This window comes from Rhincodon typus, chromosome 5, assembly GCF_021869965.1.
Source record: "Rhincodon typus isolate 14 chromosome 5, sRhiTyp1.1, whole genome shotgun sequence".
NCBI classification, from domain to species: Eukaryota; Metazoa; Chordata; class Chondrichthyes; order Orectolobiformes; family Rhincodontidae; genus Rhincodon; species Rhincodon typus.
Window position 1 is genome coordinate 6,916,726 of NC_063336.1, and position 21,924 is coordinate 6,938,649.

Below are 21,924 nucleotides of genomic sequence, written 5' to 3' on the forward strand. Positions count from 1 at the left end.
CAGCCAGTCTACCAATCACAACCCCTGTACCAATGACAGCCAGTCTATCAATCATAACTAGCTTATCAATGGTGACCACCCAATCAACTCTTGCCCTCCTATAAAATGAAGTTTTATTTATAACTAGTTACTGCTCAATCTGAGGAGTGTAGTCCGGCTCCTGGCTGGATTGCTTCCTGTGAAATGAGATTGCCGTGAGGTTTATGTGAGAATTCCGAGTGACAGTGAATTTAATTGACAGGATAAGTGTAAAGAAGAGAGCTTTCACCATAGCTATGAATGCTGGGATAGCCCTACCTCCATTGCCTTCCCATGGTCAGTCAGTTCATAACACAAAAGACAGCTAGTGATTCTCAGTCAGATACAAACTAAGTAGAGAGATTTTAAGGAAAAGTTGGATGAAGAGAGAGTAGAAAAGAGAAGGGATTCATTTTTTTATTTGAATTTGTGCTTAAGTCACCAGAAACCTCGACTTTTGGCGACAGTGCTTTTCAGTGATCGAATTCGACAGAGGGTTAGTCAGTAAGTAATTCTCAGTCAGGCTCAGTGAGGGAAGAGGAATGACAAAAAAGAAATAAATGACATTTATATCGGGCCCTGAATGTAATCAATTGTCCCAAGGTGATTTATGAAGTCCTTTACAACTTAATGACTTCTTCATTTTCTTTTTAAATGATGTGCCAGAGATGGAGAAACAGGGTGGTAATGCTAGAGATGAATTTCAAGGGGCAACAAGTATTGCAGTAGGCAGATGGTAATGAAATCATTTAAATAAGGTATTGAATCAATTCAAATAAAATGAAAAACAACAACATGTAAATTAGAATTCCTTTACACGTCAATGAATGTGGGAATTTTTATTTTATTCACACGTGGGATGTGGGCATCGCTGACTGGTCTGCATTTATTGCCCATCCCTAGTTGCCCTTGAGCAGGTGGTAGTGAGCTGCTTTCTTGAACCGCTGCAGTCCATGTGCTGTCGGGACACCCACAGGAGAGAATTCCAGGATTTTGACCCGGGGACAGTGAAGGAGCAGCAATACATTTCTACATCAGGATGCTGAGTGGCTTGGAGGGGAACTTTCAGGGGGTGGTGTTCCCATGTATCTGCTGTCCTTGTCCTTCTAGGGTTGTGGGTTTGGAAAGTGCTGTCTAAGGAGCCTGATGTGTATAAGATTATGTGCAGTGTAGGATTGATCTATTTGGGGATGTGGTTGGGAATTGTAGACTGATGACATCAAGGTTTAAACGTGTGTGTGTGAGCGCGCGTGTGTGAGTGTCTATGAGAGAGAGAGAATGTATGTTTGTATGAGAGACAGAGAACATGTGCGTATGCATGTGTGTGTGTGTATGTGTATGTGCCTACATATATCTCTGTCTCTCTCTTTATATGTGTCTAAGTGTGTGAACAATGAGCTCACAAATCCTATCAGCATCACAGGACTCCCTTGGGAGACCTCCAGATGGTTCACCCCCTCCACCCTCCCCCACTCACCCTGTCACATCCCTCTTGCAGTCATAAGGTCTGGTATTAGGTCACCCAGTCTGGACAGTTATATGACCTTGCTCTCTTCTTTTAGATCAGTCCATCTGGAAATACCTGCAAATTTACATCAAACACCAAATGTCTGCTTCTATAAGGAGAGCCCTGGGCTGCCGCATCACTGCTGAACATCCAGGCTTTAAAATGTGAAGATGTTATTTATAATTCAGACCCTACTTGCATTTGCACCAGTAGCAAAGTCACCTTAGAGCTTATTATCATTGCAGTCAATTCCAGTCCCTTGGACTCAGGACTATGCATCCCCTACAGCCTCACACACACACACACTTTCAATTTAGACACACTTCCAACAGAGACAGAGGCTGTTCAGCCCATTGTATCGGTGTCAGCTCTTTCCTGTAAAAATCCATAACTCCTGCTACCTCCCCCACAAAACTGTGCTGGCCCACGATCCAGAATTAGATCATTCTTTCCCTTAAAACAGCCTATGGTGTCTGTCTGAGTTATTTCCCATGGCACTGTATATACCAGCAGCCCCTCTATTTGTAGGAATCTCTCTAACAATCTTGCCTTCTCATTAATTAGTTTCCACTTCCTCATCCCCGATTCTCCTTTGAAAGTCACTTTGACAAACTCCTCGTTACTTTAAACATCATTAAAGGGAAGTGACGAGGTAGTGACAATTTCTCTGAGCCAGCAAGCTTGGAACATGGCGTCAAATTCCAATGTGGCTGATGGTGAGTTTTGAATTTGACAGATTATGGAAATTTAAGCAAAGCTGATTTTATTGGCTATCACGTAATAATTGTCAACTGTTGTAGAAACTGATCTGGTTCACTAATGTCCTTTAGTGAAGGAAATCTGCTGTCCTTACGTGGTTTGACCTACAAGTGACTCCAGGCCCACAGCAATGTCCTAGAGAGCCAATCCGTTCAATGAAACTAGGAATGGGCAGTCAACACACCGTTACCACCAGTAATGCCTACGCCTCATACAAGAAAAATAAATCTCTGCTCCTTGGAATCGGTCTATCTCCAGCCGTTAGGCTAGCTCTTCCTTAGTGAACCCACTTTCCATTGTGCTTATACTATTTCAGTAGGTCTCCCAAAACTGTACCCAACACCTTATCACTGACTGGGATGAACTAATTTACCATCGTTTTTGCACTTTTGTAGTCCATCACTTCAGTAAAACCCAATTTTCTATTTTTTAAAGCTTTCTCATTTGTACCTTTACTCATAGAATCATCCAGTACAGAAATGGCCCTTCAGCACATCGGGTCTGTACCAAAAATACACTACAACCTCCACTAATCCCACTTTCTTCACCCAGCCCATTGCTTTGAACCTCAAGAGTTGATCCAAGTACATTTTAAAGGTTGTGAGGTTTCCTGCCTCTACTATCCTCCTAGACAGTTTAATCCAGATCACCCCCCCACCACCCTCTAGATGAAAAAATCTTTCCTCAAATCCCTTGAAAACCTCATGCGTTTCACTGTAAACATGTGCCCCCTTTGTTACTGACCCTTCGATGAAGGGGAACAGCTGCTTCCTATCAATGCCCCTCATAATCTGACACGCCTCTGTCAGGTTACTCCTCAACCTTCTCTTGCTCTAAAGAAAACAACCTCAGCTTATCCAGCCCCTCTTCGTAGCTGAAATGCTCCATCTCAGGTAACATCCTGGTGAAGATCCTCTCCCCCACTTCCAGTGCAGTCACATCCTTCCTATAGTGCGGTGACCAGAATTGCACACAGTGCTCCAGCTACGGCCTCACCAAAGTTCTGTACAGCTCCAACATAACCTCCCTGCTCTTATAATCTATGCCACGTATAATAAAGACAACTGTCCCATATGCTTTCTTAATTACCCTATTAACTTGTCCTGCCCCCTTCAGGGATCTGTGGGTAAGCACCCTGAGATCCTTCTGTTCCTCAGTTTCCTAGTGTCCTGCCATTCATTGAATATTCCCTGTCTTGTTCCTTCTTCTTAAATCCATCACCACACATTTATCAGGGTTAAATTCCATCTGCCATTGATCTGTCTCTCTGACCAATCCATTTATATCCTCCCATAACACCTCTTCCTTACCAGGTAGGTAACTGAAGATAGACAACTGTACCTCCTCCACGATAACACTCAACACTGGAGCCCCCCCGCAAGGATGCATTCTCAGCCCCTTACTGTACTCCCTGTACACCCACAATTGTGTTGCCAAATTCTGAATGAACACCATCTACAAGTTCACTGATCTCACCACTGTAGAAGGGTAGCTATCTAATAATGATGATAACAAAATACAGAAGGGAGATAGAGAGCTTGGTGACATGGTACAATGAAAACGATCTGTCTCTCAACGTCGGCAAAACTAAAGAACCGATCATGGACTTCAGAAAGAAAGAGGGAGAACACACCCCTATCTACATCAATAGATGGAGGTTGAGAGGGTGAAGAGCATCAAGTTCCTTGGAGTGACAATAACTGACAACCTGTCCTGGACTTCCCATGTAGATGTGACAGTCAAGAAGGCACAATTCCTCTTCTTCCTCAGGCGGCTCAGGAAATTTAACATGTCCATAAGGTCCCTCACCAACTTCTACGGATGCACCATTGAAAGCATACTGTCCGGGTGCATAACGGCCTGGTATGGCAACTGCTCTGCCCAGGACTGTAAGAAACTACAGAAGGAGGTGTGCACAGCCCAGACCATCACGGAAGCCAACCTTCCATCCACGGACTCTATTTACACGGCTCGCTGCCGCAGAAAGGTTGCCAACATCAAAGACCTATCGCACCCTGGTAATGACCTCCTACAACCTCTTTGTCAGGCAGAAGATCCAGAAGGCCGAACACATGCACGAGTAGGTTCAGGAACAGCTTCTTCCCAGCCGTTATTAGACTGACGAATGGACTCTGTAGCCTGAAATAATGCTGATCTTGTTAACGGTGATCTTGCCTAGCACACGCCCTGTGCTATGTAACCTGTATGCCTCTGTCTAAGTCTTTTTTCAACTTCTGATCTGTAAATCCTTGCTTACTATGATCTGCCTGTACCGCTCGTAAACAAAGCTTTTCACTGTACTTCGGTACACGTGATAATAAATCAATCAATAAATCAACCTACCAACCACCCAGCCAAAGTGTCATCCACAAACTGACTTATCAATGACCCCTATATTCTCATTTATAGACATTACAACAAATTAGGAACCCAGCACTGATCCCTGTGGTACATCACTGCACATTGGGCTACAGTCACACCAACAGCTTTCTACCACCACCCTCTGGCTCCTGTCTCTAAACCGATTTTGGATCCACCTGCCAACTGCCCTACCATCATCCATTGACTTAATCACTTTCTCAAAAAATTCCACCAGATTCCCTCTGACAAAGCCGTGCTGACTGTCCTTGCCTCTCTAAATGGAGATTAATTTTCTCCTTCCCTATTTTCTCTAATAGTTTCCCTCCCACTGATTTTACACTAACTAGTCTGGTCTATCCCTACCGCCCTTTTGGTAAAGTGAAACCACTGTAGCTGTCCTCTGGCAATCCCCCTGTGCCCTGGGATGATTTAAACATTTGGGTCAAGGCCCCTATTATTTCCGCCCTTGACTCCCACAACAGCCTGGGGTACAATTCACCGTGATGTCGGCATTTGTCTGTTCTGTGTCAGAGCCAATGGTCTCTGTTTACACATTGCAATCAGCATGTTCCACTGAGCAAACATGTGTTTCAATTCCAAATACTTCATTTACTCTCAGGCAAACTGATCACACACACACACACACACACACACACTCATAGACACACACACACTCTCTCATAGACACACACATACGCGAATACACATACACACTTGATTACACACACACACACAAATACACACAATCTCATGCCTGCACACACTCACTCTCAATCACACACATACACTCGATCGAACACACCTGATCACACTTGATCATACACACTCACAGTCTCTCTATATCACACTCCCATTCACTCACTCTCTGTCTGTTACTCTCCCCCTCTCTCTCTCTCACACACACACACACACACACACACACAATGCACTATGTTGCTGTGTGACACCCTGAGTCCAGCCTGGAGCAGGTGAGAAGCAGGAGGCTGGGCTGACTCTCACCTTCGTACTGTCCGCAGTAAGGCAGACCTGGCCTCGTTGTGGAGAGTGATGATGATGCTGGTGGGAGGCAGGTCAGCGCTGTACTGCTGCATCGAGCATCTGTGAACACAGGGAGAATAATCATCAGGGCATTACTACACACACTGCCCAGATTCTAGAAACCTGTAACAAAACACAACATGACACAACAAGGAAGACCAGGGTCTGAGTCAGTAACTGTGGAAAGAACACGTTGGTATCAACCCATCCCGAGAACTGTGAGTTCTTAAGTGGATCAGCTGAGGAAGACAATCAGAGGAAGAGAGAGGGAGAAGCAGAGAGGAATTCAGAGTGCACAGATGGTGCTGTTCTCGTTTCCATGAGACAGAAGCATTAAGATGTGAAGGGAACACAGCGAGAGTAAAGAGGGACTATAACAGGGTCAGCAGTGACTCTTTTGGTGACACGTTTTGTCTCTGAGGCAACAGGTTCTGGGTTCAAGCCCCATTCCAGGGTTTGAGCAATAAAGATCAAGACCTTTACTCCAAATATAGTTTTGTGAGAGTGCCTCACTGTCAGAAGGGCCAACATTTAGATCAGACATATATCTGTGGCCTGTTGAAAGAAGAGCTAATGTTTATCTTTCCACTAATGTTATAATAGCATTTAACCCAGCCATTTATCATCGTGGTCTTTGTGGGAGCTTGCTGTGTACAAATTGGCTATGGCATTTCCTACATAACAACAGGAAACACATTTCGAAAACACCACTTTGACCATAAAGCTCCTTAACGTACCTGGTATGAGGCCTGAGAGACAGGAGAAATAGAAACCAGTGGGAAAGGGTTGGGTTCAGGAGGAATATTAAAACATGTTAGATAATAAGGATTTCGCTAAAGGCTGAATATGGAAAACTCTGACTGGCTGAGGGACTGGGAAAGCAGGAAAAACTATAGAGTCCTCAACCAGTGTTTCAAAGGGACTCAGACTGAAGGGTTCTTTTTCTTTCCAGAGAACGGGTCCCTTATTGGAACAATGAGTCAATTTGCCAACTATTCAGCACGTTTCACCCCACTCTCATCCAAAGGGTTGTGATGATCAGGAATTTTGGCATTCTTGCATTTGTCCTGATGCAGAACCTCAGGAAGAACACCTTATCTAAAGGGAGGGCTATTGCAGAGCCCTGAGGTCTACAGTCATGGTGTTCATTACAAGGGCAACAGGGGGGTAAAATAGGGATGTTTCGCTACAGGGTTTTAGTGAGACCAAATCAATTATGATCTACATAATTAAGACAGGATATGAGAATGGTTCTTGTGGTGCAGTGGCAGTGTCCCTACCTCTGGATCAGGAGTTCAAGTTTCACCTATTCCTGTTGTGTGTCATAGCAGCCCTGAGCTTCATTCAAAAATATTTATGATCACATGAGAAACAGTTCAAAAAGGATGACTGGAATTACTCCCACGGTTTGGATGGGGCTGGGGGGTTATCTGATGAGGAAAGGTTGGACAGGTTGAGTCTGTGTCCACTGGAGTTACAAGGTGATGGCATTGAGGCATACAGTTTCCTACAGGAATATCAGGGCTTTTTTTCCATTCATTTGTGGGATGTGGGCGTCGCTGGCTGGCCAGCATTTCTTGCCCATCCCTAGTTGCCCCTTGAGAAGGTGGTGGTGAGCTGCCTTCTTGAGCTGCTGCAGTCCTCCTGCTGTGGGTTGACCCACAATGCTATTAGGGAGGGAATTCCAGGATTTTGATCCAGCGACAGTGAAGGAATGGCAATATATTTCCAAGTCAGGATGGTGAGTGGCTTGGAGGGGAACTTGAAGGTGATGGTGTTCCCATGTATCTGCTGCCCTTGTCCGTCTAGATGGAAGTGGTTATGGGTTTGGAAGGTGCTGTCTGAGGATCTTTGGTGAATTTCTGCAGCGCATCTTGTAGATAGTACACACTGCTGCTACTGAGCATCAGTGGTGGAGGGAGTGGATGCTTGTGGATGTGGTGCCAATCAAGCGGCTGCTTTGTCCTGGATGGTGTCAAGCTTCTTGAGTGTTATTGGGGCTGCACTCATCCAGGCAAGTGGGGAGTATTCCATCTCACTCCTGACTTGTGCCTTGTAGATGGTGGACAGGCTTTGGGGAGTCAGGAGATGAGTTACTCACTGCAGTATTCCCAGCTTCTGACCTGCTCTTGTAGCTGCTGTGTTTATGTGGTGAGTCCAGTTGAGTTTCTGGTCAATGGTAACCCCCAGGATGTTGATAGTGGGGGATAAGTTGGAAACAGAGAACGTTTTCCTCATGGGACACACCAGAACTAGGGGACACGGTTTATAAACAAGGTGTTTCCCATTGAAGGTGGAGACGGGAGAACATTTTTCTTTCAAAGGGTGGTGAGTCTGTGGCGTTTTCGTACTCAGTGGCTAGGTCTTTGGATATTTTTAAAACTGATTTGGATCGATTCTTGATTGGTCAAAGGCAGACGGGAAATGAAGACCACAATCGGTTTGGCCAATCAACTTTCTCGAAGAGAGGGAAGGGCCTGAGGGGCTGAAAGGTCACCCCTTTGTTCCCAATTCAGATGTCAGTAACAAACCTCTCCTTTCAGAATTATTCACGTTCTGTACCTCCCAGCAAATGTTTACATTACATTTTCTGTTGATTCAGTCAGTTATCACATTCAGGGATTCAGCATGACCAGTTGTTTGAGGATAGTTAATATTCAACATGAATTAGCAGCGTCTTCGCACAGTTCAGTCTCTGAGGACTTTATAAATCACATTTAAACAACACATTGTCATGTACCAAGTGTTTGGTGGGAAAACAGTTCTGGTTGTTAAAACAGGTGGATAAATTGCTTAGATAGCTTGGATATTAGGGAGTCTGTCCATGTGACTAATTGGAATTATTGATTTTCTTTTTATCTCTCTCTCTGTCTTTCTCGGTATATTCAGCTGTCAGCCTCTGTGTGTAGGTTAGACTCAGGGGGCTATCTGTCCGGACAACTGAGTGTAGCCTCCTTCACACCCCAGCTGGAAGCTCTCGCGAACCACAGAATGGACCCAGCATCTTGGAGTGAGAAGATTGGCCTCTCTGCAAAGCCAACACAGCAGCAAGCGCTGTGACCTTCGACCCTGGAGGAGGGAGGTGCTAAGTGAACTCAGGGCGACTGCCGCCCACAGCACCACCGCCACAGCAACACCCCCCAGCACCCCCACCCAGTTAAACTCCAGAGGCAGCATGGTGTGGAGGGGATGGTCAATAAAAGGGCTTGCCTAGTTGGTGAAAGGAAAATAGTCAAAAACAGCCTTCCAGACCCTCAGGCCCACCACTCCCCTTCCACTCACTGCCCATGCCTCAGGCATTCCAAATCATGCAACCCCCCCCCACCCCCTCCAGCCCCATGGTCCTGCATACCCTCCAGGCCAAAATATCTCCTCTACCCACTCACCCTCGAGCCCTCTTATATCCTGTGCCAACTTATAGCCCTTGACTCACACTCATAACCTCTAACACCCCCTATGCTAACCGCTATATCCCATACTCAACCCATGTACCTGCCTTGCCAACTTAGTGCCAAATCAATTGCCCCCCACTCATCCCCTTAGGTTCAGGTTTAGTGCCTATTCATGCCAACCTGGTCCTCCCCCACCCATCGCCCTTAGCCCCTCTGTGCCAAGTCCCTCAGTTTATGCCATAGGTGGACCTCAGCAACCAGGCTGAGCTCAAATCAAATAAAGTGCAAAATATCTTCATTATTACAAAAAAGTCATTGATTAAAAACCCATATAATGCATTTAAACTTCTTCACATACTTAGTCTGCTATAAACACAAACGCTCTTCAAATATATAACCCTTTATACAAACAAGCATTTCATAGAATTTTACAGAAGGAAGCCATTTGGCCCATCGTGTCCATACTAGCTCCTGAAAAAGCTACTGAGCTAGTCCCACTCTCCAGTCCTATCTCTGTAGCCCTCCAAATTCATCACTTTCAAATATATATACAGCTCTCTTTTGAAACCTCCTATCGAATTCGCCTCCACCCCTCTCCCAGACAGTGCATTCCAAATCCTAACAATTGTCTGAATAAAGAAGTTTCTCCCCATCTCACTCCTGGCTTTCTTGCTGACAACCCTGAAAATTATGAGCCGTACTAACTGATATAATTTGTATTAACAGCCAGGTGTCAAGGTTAGCCAAACTTTCAGAAGGTGTCTAAATTGTCAGTGTAACTATGAACTTACAGCCCCATGGAACCCCTGGATAATAACAGCTCATAAAGCAGTCAAACAGTGATATTCTTCCAATATTGACTAGTCTCAGACTTATGTCAAACTACATCAATTGAAATTGCAAGCACTGACCTTCTTATTTCAAAAGCAGTCTGGATTTTTTTTCACTTTTAAGGGCAGGGTATTTAAGTGACTTGAGAACTTGAAACACTTCCAAAGAACTTGCCAACTTTTTTTAGCTACAGAGGTTGCAAGTTCAAGTCCTGTTCCTACCTAGGTTGACACTCCAATGCAGAGTGGAGAGGTGTGGCACTGTTGGAATTGGTTCCTTTTCGTCGAGATGTTAAATCACGCCCCTGTCTGCTCTCTCATAGGGTCCCTACAGTGTGGAGGCAGGCCATTCACCCCATCAGGTCCACACTTGCCCTCTGAAGGGCACTGCATCCAGACCCACCCTGCGTGACAATTCCAAGCCCTGACCACTCCCAGTGGAAAATTTGACCTCTCCAGTGAAGTCTGCTTGATGCAGCCAATCTCTCTAGTGTCCAAAAGCCTAATATATATGTTTCAGAAGCTGGGTGACAAAATTGCTTCTGTACTCTTCGGTGTGTGAAATACATCCTGCCTCTGTTCCTTTGTCACGTTCGGAGGCACAGCCTCTAGAATTTCGTTTCAGGCACGAACCCTTTGCAGCTCAACGAATATTGCGAGTTTCTGGGAAGAATGGGCCTGCATTTCTGTAGCATTTTTCATCACTTCAGAGCAAAGCCAAGATCTTTTCAGCCGACCGCACACTTTTTCAGATGTATTCCCTGTTGGACACAGGCGGGTGAGCTAATCTGACCACAGCAAATTCCCAGCAACAGCAATGTGATGAATGAGCCAGTTCGCTTATGGTGGTGTTGGGAGTTAATTATTCACCGGAAATTCTTCAAAATACTGACATGAAATCTGTTACGGTGGCCCAGTGGCCCAGTGGTTAGCACTGCTGCCTCACAGCGCCAGGGACCCGGGTTCGATTCCACCCTCGGGTGACTGTCTGCGTGGAGTTTGCACATTCACCCCATGTCTGTGTGGGTTTCCTTTGGGTGCTCCGGTTTCCTCTCACAGGATGTGTAGGTTAGGGTGAATTGGCCATGCTAAATTGCCCACAAAATCCAGGGATAGGTAGGTTAGTCACAGAAAATACAGTGGTTGGGTAGGGAGGTGGGTCTGGATGGGATACCCTTTGGACCGCTGGTGTGGACCTGATGGGCCAAATGGCCTGCCTCCACACTGTAGGGATTCTGTGAGAGGGCAGACAGGGCCTTGATTTAACATCTCAACGAAAAGGAACCAATTCCAACAGTGCAGCACCTCTCTGCTCTGTATTGGAGTGTCAACCCTGAACTGAACTTGAACTTACAAAAAAGAAAGAAGATTATGAAGCCAAGCCAATACTGGAGCAGTACCACAGAACAGAGGACATTCACTTGATGGTGTCAGGGAACATGGAGGTCTGCCCAGGAAATCCCATTGGATTCCATTACAATGGAGGAGATCGAACGGGAATGTTGTAGTCTCCGTCACTGGGTGGAAAGTTAAAGTCTCTGCCTTTACTCATTGCAAGAGGGTCATGGAGTTGTGGGGGTGGGGGAAACAGATCTGACACCCTCCAGCTTCAGGGGGCTTCAATCAAGCTGCCTGCACACCTCCCTCCATGCAACAGCCATTCTAACAGGGTCAGTGAGTGGGCTCTCTTTCACCTTTCTGACTAGCCCCAAGTGCGACATCCTCTGTCCCTTTGTTGAAGGGGAGATTATCGCCTGGTTCTTTGTCCAGGTGTCCTGAGGTGGGAGGAGGGAAGGGTTCAAATATGCATATGTGTGTGTGTGTGTGTGCGCGTGCCAGTGTCTGTATATGTCTGTCTGTGTATGTGGGGGAGGTGGGCAGTATGGGGGAGATATCGCCCCCACCGCTCCCACCTCCATCACTCCCAAAAATCCAGAGTACGGTGTAAAAAATGTTCCAACTGATGGGGAGAGCTCATTAGAGGTGTATGTGAGACAGAAGAGAAGGCAGCAGCTTCTGATACACAGTGTGGCAGCTGGTAATATCCTTTTCTGGAGGATCATTACTGAGGAGATGAGCAGCACCAATTACAGTGAAACATCCAGGAAGGAGCAGCTCTCAATTCCTCACTGTTACCTTCACTTCACTCCCCATGTTTCTGACAGTGATGTGACAGAATCTGCCAGAATAGAGATTTGAACAGTATGTTCCCACTGAATAAATCAGGGATAGATTTGGATGCTGGATCCAGCTTGACTGCCTGTTTGAGAATGTCGCTCTAGCATACAAGCCATGAGCTCCAACTCAGTTAGCAACGCACTTAGCTTTGAGTAAGAGGCTTGTGGACCCTGGAACAATCCAGAGATCCGAGTGAACACTGCACTGACAGACTGAGCTGCCCATTACTAGGATGTAAAACCAAACTCCACACCACACTGTCCTCTCGGCTGACTGTAAAGGATCCCATGGCACAGTGTCAAAGAAAAGAGGGAGAATCCTACCCGGAATCCTGACCAACAGTTAGAAGAAACCAATGCTCTGGTCATTGACATGTTACTGGGATCAGACTGTGCAATTGTGGACTTCCACGTTTTTTACAAGAGTGACGACAGTTCCTCTGTGACAAAGTGTTCTGGGATGTCCTGAGGTTGTGAAAGGTGCTACAGAAATACAGGTCACTCCATGGTATTTACCAAGCAGAGGTTGGATCATTCCTGGTGAACAAATGTGTAGGGAACAGTGACTGCAGCGATATAACCACAACACAGAGGAATGTTAGAATTAGCAGAGACTGAGAGAGACAGAGAGAGAGGGAGGGAGTGAGAGCACTGACCATAGTGCCAGAATAAATGAATAAATACATGATTACAGATCTGGTGTTGTTCAATCAGTACAACCATTGATTCTGGACTGGCTCACATTCCACCTCACCCCCTTTAGTGGCTGAGGCGTTATCTCCAGAATATTTACAACAGAGCAACATTTGGCCTATCTAATCTCTGCCAGTGTCCATGCTCCAGCCCTTCTCCATTGAACCTGATGAGCACATCCTGATTTCCAGGTTCCCTCCATGTGTTTATCCTGCAGCTCCCAGAGTAGTGCAGCCTGTCCCATGGCCAGGACAGTGGTCAAGCTGAGGAGGGATGGGGAAGATCTCTTTCTGTGGTCCACATGCCAGGGCTAAGGCTGAGAATAACTCTCTGTAGCGAAACTTTGAGGAATTAGGCTCCTTCGAAACGCAGGATGACAAAAGGAACCACCTCTGGATTGCGACCTCAGCTACATGCCATCTGGCCTAAGGTCAAGCAGATTAAAGAATTAGATACATGTTCAAAGAGTGGTGTGGGTAGAAGGGGCACTGGTGCCAGGAGGGAGCTGTTTCACTGGGTTATACATAAACTGCACTGGGAGAACCCAATGATGGCACATGGAAAGTTAACATTCAGGTACAGCAAGTAATCAGAAAAGTGAACTGCTTGCATTTCCATTCATTCACATGATGTGGGTGTTGCTGGCTGGGCAGTATTTATCGCTCGTCCCTACTTACCCCTTGAGAAGGTGGGGGTGAGCTGCCTTCTTGAACCGTTGCATTCCTCCTGCTGTGGGTTGACCTGCAATGCTATTAGGGAGGGAATTCCAGGATTTGGACCCAGTGACAGTGAAGGAACGGCGATGTCAGGATGGTGAGTGGTTTGGAGAGGAACTTGCAGGGGGTGATGTTCCCATGTATCTGCTGCCCTTGTCCTTCTAGATGGAAGTGATCGTGGGTTTGGAAGATGCTGTCTGAGGATCTTTGGTGAATTTCTGCAGTGCATTTGGATGTTTGTGGATGTGGTGCCAATCAAGCGGCTGCTTTGTCCTGGATGGTGTCAAGCTTCTTGAGTGTTGCTGGGGCTGCACTCATCCAGGGCAAGTGGGGAGTATTCCATCACACTCCTGACTTGTGCCTTGTAGATGGTGGACAGGGTTTGGGGAGTCAGGAGGTGAGTTACTTCCTGCAGGATTCCTAGCCTCTTACCTGATCTTGTTAATAATGGTAAGTCCATTTCAGTTTCTGATCATTTGGAACCCTCAGGATGTTGTTAGTGGGGGATTCAGTGATAGAAACACCATTGAATGTCAAGGGCGATAGTTAGGTTGTCTGTTGTTGGAGAAATCATTGCTTGGCATTTGAGTGGCATAAATTTTACTCGCACTTTCCAGATATTGCCGCATTTGGACATGGACTGCCTCAGTGTCTGCGGGGAGGCAGTGGCCTAATGGTATTATCACTGGACTATTAATCTAGAGACCTGGATAGCATTCTGGGGACCCGGGTTCTAACGGCAGACGGTGGAATTTGAATTCAATAAAAATCTGGAATTAAGAATCTACTGATGACCACGAATCCATTGTCGTTTGTTGGGAAAAACCCATCTGATTCACTAATGTCCTTGAGGAAAGGAAACTGCCATCCTTACCTGGTCTGGCCCACATGTGACTCCAGACCCACAGCAATGTGGTTGACTCTGAACTGCCCTCTGGGCAATTAGGGATGGGCAATAAATGCTGCCTGGTCAGGACGTCCTCATTTCGTTAATGAATAAGGGGAAAAAAAAAGGACCCAATAGGGTGGACACTGAGATTGTATTAAACTGAAAGACAAGAGCCAAAAATTTTGGACTGAAATGACAGGCAATTACTTCACTCTGCGGTGTGTTAGTCTTTAGAATTCTCTCGCCAAGATGGTTCTAGATGCCTCTGTTGCACTCGGGGCTCTGGCCTACTCAGGCCCTCTCCTTCACACTAACTGTGCTCCTAACTGTTACGGTCTTTTCAAGGGAGTGTCTGGGGAAGAGGAGATGAAGCTTAAGGTCAGCCATGATTGTATAGAATGGCGGAGCTAACCCGATGGGCCAAATGGCCTACTCCTGCTTCAATTCCTTGAATTCCCTTTCAGGGCAAATACACTCAATGATGAAGTATGGGGGCACGGAATTCCTGAGAAACCAGGATTTTGTGGCCATGGTGATGTCCCAGCTGAGGGGAGACCTCACAAAGTCCATGTGACATACCTGTAATGTCTGGTATCCCTGATCCCCCGATTGCTGGGAACTCTGCCACTCTCTCGGTGGTTGAAGGCATAGAGTTTGTAAGGGTCTTCACCAGGTCTCCAGCGTTTCGTATCGAGGTATCTCCTCTCATCGAAGGTATCAAGCAGCTCGCTGGAGTCCTCCTGCACAGCCTGAGCGAGGAAATCAGATGGCTCTGGGTTCATTATACTCCTGAACTCACTATCCGATTAGAATGTGAATGCAACGTCAGCACGGCAGCTTGGGAAAATGTAATCCATTTAATAAAAATGTTGAAAACAGTAAAAGTGACCAAGGAATTGGGAGCCTCTGCAAAACGAGCAGCACTCAGCAAAATATGCAACCTCTGGGCCAAGATGGAGAGAAGCCAAACATAAAGGATATATATAGATAAATAAAGGAATAAAGAAAAATAAAGGATAAATAAAGATAAATAAGGGAACAGAATTTCTCTTGACCCAACAACTCCATGAATTTCATGGTCAGATTATTTACACTATGATGTCAAACATGAATTTGAAGAATAATTAGCCAGTGACAATATATTAAAGGCAGTGAACTATCTAAATTGCTCCTTATCTGCCTGTCTCCAACTCTTTAAAGAAGCAACAGGAAGCAAGAGATAATGCTAATAGAATAGATGTAGTATATGTGGATTTCCAAACAGCCTTTCTTAAGTGGCTGACCACATTGTAAACTCATCATTAGGATCAGAACATGTGAAATTGGGGATAAGTAGCAGAATGGATAGTAAGCAGGTCAAAACACACAAAAAAAACAAAAGTTAAAGCAGTTACAAAAAGGAAAATTTTTTTTTACAGTGCCCTGGATAACAATTTACAGAAACAATTTACACTTCAGAGTATACTTTCAAAATTAATAGACTCACCAACCTGTCGGGTTTTGCTTATAATAGATGGGTACTCTGACAAAACAGAGGTCTTGAAAGACTTTGTTGAGGTAGACATAGAGTGGAGATTCCCACTAGAGTGACACTCACAAACTAGAAACCATTAGTATTAGTAAAGACTAATGACCCCAATATAGTAATCAGGAAGAAAACATCAGATCCACAGCAAAGTGGTTAATTCTTAACTGCCCTCTGGGCAATTAGGAATGGGCAATAAATGCTGCCTAGCCAGCGACGCCCTCATCCCGTGAACGAATAAAGGGAAAAAAAATAGATGTAGGAACATAATAGGCCATTCTGACCATCAATTCTGCTCTGCCATTCAATGAGATCATGTCTGATCTGATAATCCTCAACTTCACTTTCCTGCCTTTTCCCCACAATCCTGGTTCCATTCCTGATTAAAATTCTGTCTCAGCCTTGAATATACATAATGACAGGCCCCTGTGGTGAAGAATTCTACAGATTCACTACTCTCTGAGAGAAGAAATTCCTTCTCAACTCTCTCTTTAATGTGTGACCCTTTACTCTGAGATAATGCCCTCTAGTCCCAGACTGTCCCACAAGGGGAACAACCTTTCTGCATCTATCCTGTGAAGCCCCTAATATGTTTCAATAAGATTGCCTCTCATTCTTCTAAACTCCAATGAGTCCATCCCAAAACTACTCAACCTCTCCTTGTAAGAAAGTCCCTCCATGCCTGGGATCATCCTCATCAGCCTTCTCTGCACTGCCTCCAATACCTGTATATCTTTCCTTCAATGAGGGGGAACTGAAGTGTTCACGGTATTTCAGTTATGGCCTGGATATTTTCTCCATTCCCTTTGAAATAAAGGCCAAAATCTCAGTTGCCTTCACTATTGCTTGCTGAGTTTATATTGAGAGTAGAGTTTTAATTAATAGAGTTATAGGCTGATGGTTTGTAATTATTTATCTGTACATGTAATTAACAGTATTTATCATTAAATACAAAAACCTGGGCTGTGCTTTCTATCAACCTGGCTCTGAAAATCTGGTAAATTGGAGATTTTTGCATACTTTTTAAAAACTTTAACTTTTGTGATGACTCCAAGAATAGCAGGGACTGATTTTCAGTACGCTATCAAAATGAACAGCTACATACATTAACAAACAGGAGGCTGGAAGGTCACAGTAGGACAGGCAGCATCTGGAGGAAAGAAGCAGCCAACGTTTCGGGTATTACCCTTCTTCAGGACAGTCCTGAAGAAGGGTAGTACCTGAAACGTAGACCTCTCCTTTTCTCCAGATGCTGCCTGGCCTGCTGTGTTCTTCCAGCCTCCTGTCTGTCTACCTTGGATTCCAGCATCTGCAGTTTTTTTTGTCTCTACATACATTAACACACCGGTACCTGTTCCTAACAGGCAGAAAGAACATGTACAGTCACTGTACTTGTTGCAACTAAGCAAGAGGCAATGCCCCATTTGGTGGTTTATTTCTCAGGGCAATGCCTTGACCAATCACAGTCATCATGACCAGTTTACCATTTAAACAAAACCTGGTAGTTAACTGTCAATTATAATTAACTGGTGCATTTTCCAAACCTCTACTGTTCACTGCCCACTTGCCGACTAACTAACCCTCATCTCACAGAGACAAATGTTGTTTTCCCTTTTACTGGTATTCTTGCAAATTGTCCTGTCTGAAAGACAAAATGCTTTGACAAAATGTATTTTTTCCCTCGCACATCACTATTCACTGAGCTATGCCCATTCACCCACAGATCATCAAACCATTCCATTCACAAATCCACCCCCATTCACAAATCCATCTCCATTCACAAATCCACCACCATTCACTCAATTGATTCATTATCTAGTCAATTTCTCTTAAGGAACCTAATGATTTCTATTTGAACGAAGATCATGCTGTCACAAATTACCTTGGTTCTTCCTCCCCCTTGGCTTCTCAATAAGAGATGGTATTAGACACAATGTTTGCTGCGCAGGATATCCCACATGCTTCCCCTGTAGTTTTCCTATAACATTGTATTCTCTGAAAGATTCCAGCCATGGGGCTTTCTGTAGAATATCACACCCAGGACCAGAAAAATGTCTAAAACTGATCACAGCAGAGAGGGTAGTTCAGGTCACTCTCTGAAATCTGTACACACTCCAATATTTTCTTTGATGCCATCCTCATTTCATCGTTAACATTAAAATATTCACTTGCAGGAGATCTTTACACACAGGAATTTATTGGTCAGTGCATTGAGTATAGGAGTTGGGAGGTCATGTTGCGACTGTATAGGGCATTGGTTAGAGATAACAAGGTGTAGAGCTGGATGAGCACAGCAGGCCAAGCAGCATCAGAGGAGCAAGAAAGCTGACGTTTCGGGTCGAGACCCTTCTTCAGAAAATTTCTGAATGATTTCTGAAGAAGGGTCTCGACCCGAAACGTCAGCTTTCCTGCTCCTCTGATGCTGCTTGGCCTGCTGTGTTCATCCAGCTCTACACCTTGTTATCTCAGATTCTCCATTATCTGCAGTTCCTACTATCTCAGGGCATTGGTTAGGCCATGTTTGGAATACTGTGTTCAACTGTGGTCTCCCTACTACAGGAAGGACATTGTGAAACTTGAAAGAGTACAGATAAGATCCACGAGGATGTTTCCAGGTTTGGAGGGTTTGAGCTATAGGGAGAGGCTGAATAGGCTGGGGCTATTTTCCCCGGAGCATCAGAGACAGAGGGGTGATCTTGCAGAGATTTATAAAATTATGAGGGGCATGGAAAGAGGAAATAGCCAAGGTCTTTTTCCCAGAATAGGGGAGTCCAAAACTAGAGGGCATAGGTTTAAGGTGAGAGGGGAAAGATTTAAAAGGGATATAAGGGGCGATTTTTTCACGCAGAGGGTGGTGCGTGTATGGAACGAGCTGCCAGAGGAAGTGATAGAGCTGGGTACGATTACAACATTTAAAAGGCATCTGGATGGGTATATGAATAGGAATGGTTTAGAGGGATATGGGCCAAATGCTGGCAAATGGGACTAGATTAATTTAGGATATCTGGTAGGCGTGGACAAGTTGGACTGAAGGGTTTGTTTTCATGCTGTACACCTCTCTATGACTCTAATGGATGGGCAGAGGCACCAAAGGAAAGTCCTTGATAGGGACGCATTATCTTGGGCAATCTTTGTAAAAGCAGAGATTGCAGGAGTGAATTTATCACATAAATATTTTTGAATGCCCAAGTATCGTGCGGTGTGTGGCATAAGTATCTTTGTGAATAGCTCCCTAAGGCAGTCAGTAAAGATCAAGTTTACATTTGACAGTCAGCCACCCTCCCAGCAGAGTCTATAAAAGATGTCATTGAGTTGCAAGAGTTTGAATGGATTGACCCCAAAAGTCCAAGGAGAAGCTACAGATTGTAGGAAGGTTTCCAACTCTGACTGCTCAGTGAATATTGAACTGCTGTTCAAGGCTGGATGAAATTTTGACAGGAGCAGTCAGTGAAGAAATCTTCTGAATTTTATGGTAATCAGTTTCAGAGATGTCAGTTCTATGCTTAACCGACGTCAGTTTCAAACCTTTTGGGATGACGGTGCATGGCAAATACTGATAGAACTCTCCCAACTGTGACAGGCTGACACTTCCATTTGGTATGTTGTTCATTCTAATTCAGAGCACCGAAGGACTGTGGTCCAATTATCCAGGGCTGTATTAAGGATATTATTTTTTTCTCTCCATCCAGCCTGCTGACAAGAGAGATTTCGACTCCCAAAACACATTTCGTTCAAAATCTTGCATCTAGAGCTGCCAAGATAACACCCCCGGTTGCAGGCAGGACTTGGTAGAAATTCAAACCCAGAGTTCGAGAGTGTGGGCACGTATGTGCTGTCAAAGCATTTTAAAACTCTGCTTAAGTTTCTAAAAGTTGCTTAGGGAGTTAAACAGAACTGAGACAAATCCAGTGTGACAGTGCAGAGGTGTTGAAATCTCTACGGTATAGGGTCAAACTTTCCCTGTTTTTTTTTGAGGTTATATTCCCAATTGTTTGTTTCCATGATTGGAATATTTAGCCTTTAAGCGCACACCTACATTTACATCTGTCCTTTCCAGATCTTAGGGTAGTGCAGAAAATGTAGCAGCCAATTTGTACACAGTAAGCTCCCATAAGGAGCAATGCAGTAATGATCAAATACTCTGCTTACTGATATTAGCTGAGGGTGAAATATTCTTCAAGACATTGGGGAGAACTCCCCCAGGTCTTCTTGCAGTCAGCTCCCAAAACTTTTCTTTGTGCAATGAATAGTCACCCCAGCAACATTCATTGTCTCTGATCATCAAGCTTATAGAATCATTGTGCTCATTGACTAATGGAATTTCTCTAGGCCGATGACAAATCCATGCAGTGTTACAATCTCTCCGTCACCCCCTCACACACCTCTCTGTGACCCCGTGACCCTCCTCACACTCCTCTCTGCTGTGACCCCCTCACACACCTCTCTGTGACCCCATGACCCCCCTCACACACCTCTCTGCTGTGACCACAATGCACCTCTCCAACACAAACCCCTCGGCTAATCCGCTGTCCCAGTGTGAAATGTCCATTGCTAGTCTAAGGTGACTGAACCAGAACCCAGCTGCTCCTCTCTAACAGTTGACTGGCATCAGTCTGACTCAGATTCAAACGGCACCCTCTCTCCTCTCTCGAGGAGGTCCCGCCCTCGAGGACTGCAATCCCAGCAGCACCAACATCTAATGGAACCTCACAGACATCCAGGGACTGGGAAGAAGGTTGAGGCCGGTTTACCAGGTGGGTCCAAGGGAGGTACAATGTGGCAGGGAGTGCCCACAGTGGGCCCAGCAAACAATTCTGTCTGCCAGTAGACATCACAATGAAATGGACCACGTTTCCACAGCCAGCCGCTGCTTTTCCCAGCAACACTTCAACCAGATGTGGGCATTTGGGATGGTCAGTGCGCTCAATGACAGCTATGGACCCTGCTCGTCAGCCCCTGATTTCATAGAATCCCTTCAATGTGGAAGCTGGCCATTTGGCCCATTGAGTCCACACTGACCCTCTGAAGAGTATCCCACCCAGACCCAGACCCAGACCCACAGCCCTACCTTATTTAACCCGGCATTTTTCCCCCATAGCTAATGCACCTAGCCTGCACACCATGGGCAATTCAGCATGGCCAATCTACCATAAGCTGCAAATCTTTGGACTGTAGGAGGAAACCAGAGCACCCCCATACAAACACCACACAGACAGTCACCCGAGGCTGGAATTGAACCCAGGTCCCCGGTGCTGTAAGGCAGCAGTGCTAACCACTGAGCCACCGTGCCACCCTAAGCTTCTCTTTGTCCTTTCCCATAACCACCATGAATTTCGTTAGATTATCATCATAATCACCAAAACACTGCCACCTACGCAATCTCATTCCCTAAAAACTAAGCACAGAAAGGCCCTTCTCCAGTTTGGCTTTGTTGCCTGAAAATGCAAACTCAAACATTTTACCCAGGTGTTCCTTTGTGTGACAGGTAAAAGGCAGGAAACTGACTGTATCCTTTAACTAAACAAACCCATCTTAACTCCTTAAGTACCAATCCTCGATATAAAACTTACTTTCAGTGCAACGTTATTTCTCACTTCATCTAACGTAACTTCAACTTTAACTCGCATCATTTAACTTCACCCTACTTAATCCACATTTAACCCTAAATGTTACTCAATAAGTTTGACTTGATTCAGATACTACCCCAATTCGAGTGAAGTGGCCAACAATGTTCTCTGCACAGGTTTCTGCCTCATGGTTCTCTCTGAAAACAACTTCAGGGAACCTGCTTTTCCAATGTGGCCCGGAGGCTTCTTCTCGAGTCTTAGAGCGGTACATCATGGCAACAGACGCTTCAGTCCAATTCGCCCATGCCAACCAGATGTCCTAAATGAATCTCGGAGATAGCAGGAACTGCCGATGCTGGAGTCTGAGATAACACAGTGTGGAGCTGGATGAACACAGCAGGCCAGGCAGCATCAGAGGAGCAGGAAAGCTGACATTTCGGGTCTGAACCCTT

The 21,924-nt window shown here is 45.3% G+C and overlaps 1 protein-coding gene across 1 annotated transcript in view; it reads right to left on the minus strand.

Moving 5' to 3' along the window:
• LOC125483093 (polypeptide N-acetylgalactosaminyltransferase 14-like) overlaps positions 1-21,924 on the minus strand; it is a 78,022-nt gene that overhangs the window by 8,209 nt on the left and 47,889 nt on the right. Inside the window, exons 2-3 of the mRNA XM_048596647.1 lie at positions 14,960-15,129; positions 5,645-5,743 (exon numbers count right to left, since the gene is read on the minus strand). Coding sequence (XP_048452604.1) covers positions 5,645-5,743; positions 14,960-15,129 — 269 coding nt within the window. The remainder of the gene's footprint in view (positions 1-5,644; positions 5,744-14,959; positions 15,130-21,924) is intronic.